Source organism: Cucurbita pepo, chromosome 1 (assembly GCF_057944985.1).
Source record: "Cucurbita pepo subsp. pepo isolate OVF chromosome 1, ASM5794498v1, whole genome shotgun sequence".
Lineage (NCBI taxonomy): Eukaryota > Viridiplantae > Streptophyta > Magnoliopsida > Cucurbitales > Cucurbitaceae > Cucurbita > Cucurbita pepo.
Genome location: NC_141798.1, coordinates 2,295,931 through 2,305,602, shown reverse-complemented (window position 1 = coordinate 2,305,602; position 9,672 = coordinate 2,295,931). Strand labels below are relative to the sequence as shown.

Sequence of the window (9,672 nt, the reverse complement as noted above, 5' to 3'; positions counted from 1 at the left end):
CGCTCGAGTTGGATTGGATTGGATTGGATTGGATTGGATTAGATTAGATTAGATTAGGTTGAATTGCTATGGTAATTTTGGATTATCAAAAAGATTTTTGGTTTGTCCACGCACATAATTAATTATTATTTATTTATTTGAAAAAAAAAAATAATAATTATGTGTATGTCCAGGTTCGTCCTTCGACTTCCACAGCCGAAACAAGAATCATCCCGTCATCGTCCAATTCTTCTTCCCTTCCCTTCTGTCTCCCTGTACCTCCATTTTTAGAGAGATTTCTCATAGTTTTCAGGAATTTTGTTGTTTACGGGCTTTCCATGGACGTTTCATTGAGTTCAATGGAACCAACATTCGAGCTTCGCTGTTTTACCGACCTCAATCGCCCCTGCTGCTGTTTTTCTTGTTGTCGCTGTTGTTGCTGATCAGGAAATTCTGTTGGGGTTTATTTCGTTCGATTTTTCTATCTCCGATTGTGGTTGTTTACAGGAGGTGTAACTTTTGGGGGATTGGAATTTGTTTGCTAGGGTTAAGACTCTGATTCTTCGCTTTGTTTGTAGTTAATGGATTTGTCTAAGTCCCATTCCAATCTTTCTCTTGGATTCTCATCGCATGCTTCCCCGCCTCACCGTGCTCAGATTGCTGATGATTCCGTCCTGCTGCATCTCGATTCTTCTCGACGGGAATCCTCGTATTCGTCCACCCCAGTCCCTCTTCAGTTGATGGAACAGCAGACGGAGAGTCACAGAAATGATGGTGGAGATGGGGAGAGAGATGACGATGAATACGACGACAGGGAGGTAGAAGAGTTTCGGATTCTGGGTCATCCTATGTGTTTGAAGCGTCGAAGAGATGGCGAATCTTCGACATCCTCCGGTTCTGCGAAAAGAATTTCGTGTGAATTTGATATAGAGACACGAAGGAGTGCTGTACGGTCATGGGGTGATCAGACCCTTCGAGTTGCGGACCCTAATCTATTTGGGATTATGGAGAAGGAGAAGCAGAGGCAATTCAAGGGCATTGAATTGATTGCTTCTGAAAATTATGTGTGTCGGGCTGTAATGGAAGCATTGGGAAGCCATTTGACTAATAAGTACTCGGAAGGTATGCCCGGTGCGAGGTATTACTGTGGAAATCAATATATAGATGAGATTGAAACCCTATGTCGTGAGCGCGCATTGGCGGCATTTGGTCTTAGTTCTGATAATTGGGGAGTTAACGTGCAACCTTATTCATGCACATCTGCGAACTTTGCTGTCTACACTGGTCTGTTATTGCCGGGCGATCGGATCATGGGGTTGGATACTCCTTCTGGTGGTAATACAAGCCATGGGTACTGTACCCCAAATGGAAGAAAAGTATCTGGGGCCTCAATTTTCTTTGAGAGTTTGCCATATAAGGTGAATCCACAAACTGGTTATATCGATTATGATAAGCTTGAGGAGAGGGCACTTGACTTTCGCCCAAAAATACTTATCTGTGGTGGGAGCTCGTATCCTCGTGAACTGGATTATGCAAGGTTTAGGCAGATTGCAGATAAATGTGGAGCAGTTCTGATGTGTGATATGGCTCAAATTAGTGGCCTTGTTGCTGCCAAGGTGTGATTTTTTCTCCATCTTTAGCGATGATACGACCCTTGAATATCTGTGTATATATCTTTTGGTTTTTCTTATCATATGTACTAGTTACTATCCTGTCTTCATTCTCTTGGGTCTCTATTTAGTTGGTTGTTAATATAATCAAGATATTTGAATTGTTTTACCTGACATTGAGACATGTCTTCAAAGGTGGCTGTGTGGGGACTTCATTGTGGTTTTTGGTATTTAGGATATGTATGGCTTTGGCTATGAAACTTAGTGATACGAAAATGTAATTGATTGAAGTATTTTGGGACAAGACGTTTTGGTACATTGGCCAATCGTGAATGCTCTGAATCTTTAAGCTTATGACTGTGGCATTGTTTTTCTTTTCTACTTTTATTAAAGATAGTTTTTGTTTCTACGTGCTTCTATTCTTCATTTTCATTCAACAGTGTATTTATGCATTTTTCAGTTTTTTTTAGGTCTTCGTGTTATAACAATGCCTTGAATATATATTAATAACCCGATATGGGGTCTCCTGTGCCTGCCCCAAGATCCGGACCAGGAGCCTTTTCAATTTGTTGAACCTTTTTTTGTTACTTCTTTTTTTTATGGTGGAGTGCATGTTTTGACACCCGTTTCATAGTCACTAAATCTTGCACTTTCGTTACTCGGTGAATTGTTACTTTTTTTTTTTTACGAAAATAGTATGTTGCTTTGACATCTGTGTTTTTTTTTTTTTTTTCTACTTATATTGTTTGATCCATCAGTACTTCTAATGTGTAATCTTGTAGTTTTAGATGGAAAATTATCCCTACTCTTCCGTTCATATTTTGATTTTGGTTTGAATTTTCTGACAGGAATGTGTCAGCCCTTTTGGGTACTGTGATGTTGTGACTTCAACTACTCATAAAAGTCTTCGAGGTCCAAGGGGAGGTATAATTTTTTATAGGAAGGGTAGTAAGCCGAGGAAGAGAGCAATGCTTCTGTATCAGGGAAATGAAACTGACCAATATGATTTTGAGGAGAAGATAAACTTTGCAGTTTTTCCCTCCTTACAAGGTGGACCTCACAATAACCATATTGCTGCTCTTGCCGTGGCCCTAAAGCAAGTGGCTACTCCCGAGTACAAGGCATATATGCAGCAGGTGAAAAAAAATGCTCAAGCCTTGGCTGCTGCTTTACTTCGAAAGAAGTACAAGCTTGTAACCGGTGGCACAGATAACCACATGATACTCTGGGATCTAAGGTCCTTGGGATTGACAGGTGCATAATTTTGACTCGAATGTTGCAAACTGATGTGAACATGATATATTTAAGGTGCACAACTAGCTTTTTGCTTGTCTAGGGGGAAGTGGCACACAAAAAACGTTGCTCAAGCATAGTGAGGGTGGATTAAGTTATGCACTGTGGGTTATGATTAGGGGAAATGGCATATTATATTATTATTGCATAACATGATTTACATAATTTGGAATAAGTATATCTCTTTTATCAACTGAATTGCCAGACAAAATAGGATTTTTTTTTTCTTTTTATACTTAAATTAGCTTAAAAACTACTTGCTTCGGCACAAATATGATTTTTATTTAGCAATATCTGGTACTTTTTTTCTTTTTCATTTCATAGATTATGTATGACTTTTCACTTCATAGATTATGTATGACCTTTCATTTCATAGATTATGCCTGTGCATTTAATTACTCTAATAAGAAAGCTGAATACATTCTTTAATAAGGTGTTAAAAGTGATGAAACTGTGAACAAGGCATGCAACTGTTAGTCATGATAAGTCTTAGCATAGCCTTCAAAACTCACCAAAACTATGGAAAAGTACAGAAAGGGTGATGAGAAATCAACCCAAAAAGGCCTTTAGGAATTGGATAAGTTTCTCCAATTGGCAGCGACTAATAATGATTGTAGGTACTAAAAAAAAAAAAAAAAAAAAAAAAAAAAAAAAAGGAAAAAGGTTTTTTTAAGGAACTCCAAGAAGCCTTGTATTCAATGAAGATGAACTCTAAACTTCTGAAATAATTTATGATTTCATTCTAGTCGAACTTCCACAAGTAAAGATTCTTTGCTTTGTACTCTAAGGGATGCCTCCTTGGCAAACAATCTAGACTTTGCAGAACAGAAAAGGGTAGGCATTAAGCAAATTAAACTTATCTAGCAGAGTTCCTCAAAGATTTCTGTAGCAGTATAGGAATAGACTGTTTTTGGCTTTTGAACCATCTTTATCTTGAGCAGCACAGCTATAAGAGATGAGTCTGGAGATTTCTTCTTTGTGTAATATCAGACATATTGATGCCCGTTATCACTAAGTTTCACAGAACTTCTTGTCTTCTTAGGGCTTCCTTTCTGCCAAATGACTCCAAAAGTCTCTTGTTAAGAGTGGTGTAAAATCTATTACAACGCACAACTTGTTTTTTGTTCATATTTGTATGCGTCTATTTCTTCTGATTCCTATTTTTGATGGTATCTGTGGTGGCTTAGTCTATTATTCTACATTTATATTGTGTAACTTACTGATGGCATGGTAATTGTAGGTAAAAACTATGAGAATGTTTGTGAGATCTGCCACATTACTCTCAACAAAATTACAATATTTGGTGATAATGGAATTATCATACCCGGAGGAGTACGTGTTGGTGAGTAATGCCCTCTTATATTTCATATTTTGGGCTCCTTGTATTCGAGTTTTTTTTGTATGCCTTTTTATTTTATTCATTTTCTCAATGAAAACTTAGTTTCTTACCGAAGGAAATATCTTGGGGTATCCTATGTTTGGAGAGCTTAGTATGCGTTATAAATTGGCTCACTGTTATCCCTGCAGGCACCCCAGCTATGACATCAAGAGGCTGTCTGGAGTCTGATTTTGAGACAATTGCTGATTTTCTTCATACAGCCGCTCAGATTGCAATTTCAGTACAGCGAGAGTATGGGAAGCTACCAAAGACTTATCTCAAGGGCCTTCTAAGTAATAATGAAGTGGTTGAGCTCCGAAACCGCGTTGAAAGTTTTTCAGCTCAATTTGCAATGCCAGGCTTTGAAATTTGAATGGTAGTTGCAATTGCTAGTGAAATGGACGACCATCCGTAGGCCTTAAAAAATCGTAATTTCCGCTCATCATGCCTTCCATATAAACAATATATGAAGCTTCTCCCTCCTGGACTTGCTGTCTTCAAAATTGTTTGGTTGCTATTCAGTTGCCAGTAGTTCGTATCATCTTATGGTTTGGAAGGTGTTGTAATTATCAGAAGAGCATTTGGTAATACCGAGCTTTTCTTCTGTTAGGCAGAAGGCATACAATGGATAGGAGCGTTATGTGCAGTTTTGTGGTGGTATCAATTTTTTGGAGCAAATCAACTGAAGATATTGTTTGGTACGGGAGAATAATTGAATTCTAGTACTCTAAATTATCAGAGTTCTGGAAGAATGTTTTGGATCTGATTGTTTATGGCAACGGCTCAGGAATCATTTTGCCAGTTTGATATGTGATGATGTGGTAGGGAAGTATTCACAATGCTGATCAAGTTCCTTTGATCAGTTTCCATTGTGTAAGTTCTTGCTACATTTCCTTCATCATAAATTATGTTATATATATGTGTCTATTCATCAACCTAGTTCATTTCTCAGAAGGTCTAGTCGATTTATTTGTCCACGTTTGTTGATAGAAAATTCAGCTATGGTTCTTGCACTTATTTTCTTTTTCTCCCATGTTTGATAGTAGTATGATAATCGTTTCAACACTGCAGAAGCTGATGCAATTGTGATAAATAAATGCATTTGAGTTGTTTCATTAGTGTTTCTCGAGTTACTAACCCAACTTTGATCATGTTTAGGCACAATTGACTCTTCCGATACTCGTTACCGTTATTTTCTCGTATTATATATATGATCATGTAACGCAGGTGCTACAGTTATAGGATAAAAACAGTACAGCCGTTTTCATTTTTTTTTCCTGTGTTATGCAAGTCTTGTGCTGGTCTTTTACTTTTACATGTTGAGAAGGAAACACAACTGGGGTTGCTTTTTCCCATGTTGATTCTGAAGCTTTGGTAGACTGTCCTGGTGTCATAGGGGAAAAAAAACATTAGAATCATCTGGAGTACATCATTTAAGCTTAAGTTGCAGAAGTGTTGAATAATGGTTGCTTGAAAATGGACTTGGAAATTAGGTCCACTAAGAAAAAGTTAAAGCTGAATGGAGAACCTTGTACATGCTTTTTACTTTTGACTTCCAGTTGCAAACAATCTTTTTTCAAATACTGGCATAGCAGTCATGGCTCTGCTTCCACTGCTTCATGTCTGGAAACTTAATTGATATAATGCTTTCATCTCAATGATGGGACTGGTGGACTTCATGTTTCTGCATGTACTATGTATTTGTTTTGAGCACAGTGCCACAGGTATGTTGGTTTTTGGACAATGTTCAAAGTTGTTTTTGTTAGTTCACTTGTAAATTTGAATCCTTCTCACTATTTGGCCCGAATCCTCATTGGCACTCACTCGATGTCCAGCCTCCTTTAGGGCCCAGCGTCCTCGTTGGTACACCACTCAGTGTCCAGCCTCCTTCAGGACTCAGCATCTTTATTGGCACGCTACCTAGTATCTGGCCGTAATACCATGTGTAATAGTCCAAGCTCACTACTAGTAGATACTGTCTTTTTTGGGTTTTCCCTTTCGGGTTTATCCTCAAGGTTTTTAAAATGTGTCTGCTAGGGAGAGGTTTCTACACCTCCTACAAAGACGTTTCCCTCTCCAACCAGTGAGGGATCTCACGTCCTAACCAACTCGAATCATCTAAAAAGGTATGTTTGATTGAGATTTAATAAACTTTCTTTTTGTAGCTTCTACCCTAGGTTGAGCTAACGAAAAAGAGAAACACGAAACTGGGGAGAGGGTAGATGCCAATCCAAAAGTTTTAGAACATAGAGAGACATACATACAAGTGTGGTTGTGATCTTTATTTGTATTCGTTTAGTTCATAATGAAAATGACAAACCCTTTTCACCACAACCTCTAAAGTTATGTTCTCTCTTTACAATTTATATCATTATACAAACATAAGTAATGGAGCAAGAATCATGACCAAAAAGAAGAATATTTTGTTTTAAAATTTATTATTTTAAGAGGAAAAAGGCTAAATTCATGGCCTTTTCTCTCTCATTCTCTCTCTCTAGGAGGAGTCTTTTCATAGCGTCCACTTTCCCATCATTAATTCACGATCGCAATGATTAGTCATTTACTATCTCAACTACAAAGAAAAAGAATCTTTACCAAAATTTATTATTCGTTCAAAAAAAAATAAAGAAACAGAGTAAAATAATTAGATAAAAGAGCTTCGATCTTGTCAACTCTTTTTTGCTTTCGAAAATTGTATACTTTCACGTTTGCATTATCAGAGGGACGAGAGTATTTGAACATTTAACCTCCTAATCAAGAGTATATGTTTGAACCAACCGAGTCATGTTCAAATTATCCGAAAAATAGTTATATCAATTTAGTTGAATCTTTTGTGTTAATATCAATAGAATAGTTGGTGGAACGTATGTTCTAATTTTTGCAGTTTGAATGTCACGTTTTATATGGTATAAAACTAATTTTGATATGAAAATTATATTAAAATATTGACTTGCTTTAGGGAGAAGAAAATTGAAAGGCCTTTCTTCATGGGAGGATTATATTACACCTGATTGGAGAGATTAAAAGGGCCATGAAAAGGAACCCTAAATGTCATTGTCTTTCCCTTTGCCTATTTTCCATTTCAAATGGCCTTGTGGGTAGGGAGGAGTACCATCATCATCGCCTTGTTATACTCTTTTGAGCTAAAACATAACTTATTCGATAGCTCTTTTGAAACGACGTTCGAACAGCTCGATATACGTATTTCTTGATCTATACCATGAATAGACTCCGTTATTATAATATCTAGAACTGTTTTTAGTTTTAAAACTATAAAACGTTCTAGTGGTAAGTGCACAATTACCTTTATACTTTGTTCATAAAGTGTAACATATTGTTTAGTTATTTATTGGAATACAATATCCAAAGTTGGATGAAAGTCGTACATTGGCTAATTTAGCGAATAATCATGGGTTTATAATCAAAGAACACTTTCTCCGAAGGAATGAGGCATTTTGGAGAAGTCCAGAACAAAACCACGAGAGCTTATGCTCAAAGTAGACAATATCATACTATTGTGGAGAGTCGTGTTCAACTAACATCCTGAACGTTGTTTATTAATTTGTTCTCCGTTAAATTTTCATTCGATAATTAGAAATTTAAAATCAAAGTTGTATATGAAACTGTCTCCTTTTCTCTTCAAAGAATCTTTCTTTTTTTGAGTGCAAAAATCTGCATTTCTCTCTCCCTTTTTTCTTCTGGATTTTGCTCTGTTCGCTGCTTTTCTTCAAAGCAATTGAAGAATCAATGCCTCTCTCTCTCTCTCATCCAATAAACAATGTAACTCAAGAACAACACAAAAACTTAATGAAAATTAACAGTTCTGCTTCAATTACTCATTTTTTTTTCCAAAAATTTCAATACATTCTTGTTAAAGTTTGCATCTTGAAACATACCCAGATGCTGTTCTTTCTCTCTCTACCTGTTATGAGTGCAAATGTCTAAAAGCTTCTTTCTTCCCTCAACAATTTCATCGAAGAAATCATCAAGCTCTCCAACAATGGCGTCCACCCCACTTCTCAACGCCCCATTCCAACTCTTCAACTTCTCTACTTTCTCTTCAATTACATCTTCTTCTTCTTCTTCTTCTTCTTCTTCTTCTTCTTCCAATGCCCTCTCGAGCTCTGTTTTCAGGTCATCCATGGCTGCCTTTGCTTCTCTGAACTCAAACAGCAGGATCCCCACTGGCTGCCCTTCTACTCTGTCTATCTCATTTGCCACTCTCTGCCTCAATCTCGCCATTGAAGCTACAAAGCTTGAGCTGAACATGGGTCTTTGATGGTGATCATCTTCAGTTTCAATCCCATCATTCGTATGGAAGCTGGATTCTGGCCAACAATACACGAGAGAACAGAGTAAAATCATTAGAAGCAATGAACTGATACTCTTTACTGCATGAAGAACGCCTCTGAATCCATTGAACGCATTCGACTTCGACGTCGATCCCATTCCTGTCAATGCACTGTTGTCGTTGAAACAAAGCAGTGACAATGGCTGAATTCGTGTACTCATCAAGATTCTATTCTCCTCCTCTAACACAAAACCATTCCTCTCCAAATCATAAATTGCACGAAGAACCTTAAAAAACAGAGGAAAACAGAGTAAAACAGAGGAAAACAGAGAAAAACAGAGCAAAACAGAGGAAACCCAGAACAATATACATGAAAAAGAACAAAACTTAAGAACCAAACTGAACCCAATTCAAATCGAAACACACCCTTTGAGAAGCGCGATGATTGAAACGAAGAAGGTGAGGATCCTGGAAAGAAGAAGCTATGGCAGAAGCTTCAGAATGGTAAAGCTCAATCCTTGAGATGCCTGATTTGAGGACTTGACAAGCATCCCAGAGACGGGAGCTGTCGTCCATGTACTCGTCGAGCCACTTGCCTCCGACGGGGAGGTGGAGGCGGTGGCCGAGCTGAATAAGGTGGGAGTGGAGAGCTCTGAGAAGAGAGAGGACCTTGTGGAGAAAGTGAAGGGACATGAAGTCGGAGGAGAGGAAGGCATGATCAAGGTCGTCGAGCTGGTGGGAGAGGAAGTGGTAGAAGCCATGGAGGGAGGTGGCGGTGCAAGAAGAGGTACCCATTTCAGAACAGAGGATGTGTGTATGGTGGGAAAAGTGAAGAGATTTATATGTGATGGGGAAGAATCATATCAAAAATTTTGAATTTAATCCTTCAATTTAAAAGCTCTAGATTTGATTTTCTATGAACATTATAAAATCTTACCATGATTCCGAGATTAAATGATCGTTACATTTAGAAAATGTTACTCGATTTGGATCGATATTAAATTTGAATACGATTTTAAATCCAAATCTTTGTAGATATAACATTTAGATTACTTATAGTCAAATACGAGAGTTTCTTTGTAAGAACTCAGCTCATCGGTAGTAAATAGTGTCTTTTTTGG

General features: G+C 37.6%; 2 protein-coding genes across 2 annotated transcripts; one reads left to right on the top strand and one right to left on the bottom strand.

The window, feature by feature from the left end:
- Positions 1 to 174: 174 nt before the first annotated feature.
- Positions 175 to 5,375, top strand: LOC111806459 (serine hydroxymethyltransferase 7). The gene is made up of 4 exons (XM_023691788.2): positions 175 to 1,595; positions 2,438 to 2,843; positions 4,123 to 4,224; positions 4,410 to 5,375. The coding sequence occupies exons 1-4, from the start codon at positions 561 to 563 to the stop codon at positions 4,631 to 4,633; spliced, it is 1,767 nt and encodes a 588-aa protein (XP_023547556.1). The 5' UTR covers positions 175 to 560; the 3' UTR covers positions 4,634 to 5,375.
- Positions 5,376 to 8,064: 2,689 nt separating this feature from the next.
- On the bottom strand, positions 8,065 to 9,428 carry LOC111806465 (uncharacterized). Its single transcript, XM_023691801.2, has 2 exons — positions 8,978 to 9,428; positions 8,065 to 8,838 (listed from the first exon to the last, which is right to left on the bottom strand). Exons 1-2 carry the CDS (start codon positions 9,344 to 9,346, stop codon positions 8,179 to 8,181), a joined length of 1,029 nt encoding a protein of 342 aa, XP_023547569.2. The 5' UTR covers positions 9,347 to 9,428; the 3' UTR covers positions 8,065 to 8,178.
- Between the last annotated feature and the right edge of the window lie 244 nt (positions 9,429 to 9,672).

Excerpts from the sequence above, each read along its gene's own strand:
- LOC111806459 (XM_023691788.2), top strand. The coding sequence starts at position 561 with ATGGATTTGTCTAAGTCCCATTCCAATCTTTCTCTTGGATTCTCATCG. Across the intron at positions 2,844-4,122 it reads AAGGTCCTTGGGATTGACAG|GTAAAAACTATGAGAATGTT; the intron begins GTGCATAATTTT and ends TGGTAATTGTAG. Across the intron at positions 4,225-4,409 it reads ACCCGGAGGAGTACGTGTTG|GCACCCCAGCTATGACATCA; the intron begins GTGAGTAATGCC and ends TTATCCCTGCAG.
- LOC111806465 (XM_023691801.2), bottom strand. The coding sequence starts at position 9,346 with ATGGGTACCTCTTCTTGCACCGCCACCTCCCTCCATGGCTTCTACCAC. Across the intron at positions 8,839-8,977 it reads ATCATCGCGCTTCTCAAAGG|GTTCTTCGTGCAATTTATGA; the intron begins GTGTGTTTCGAT and ends CTGTTTTTTAAG.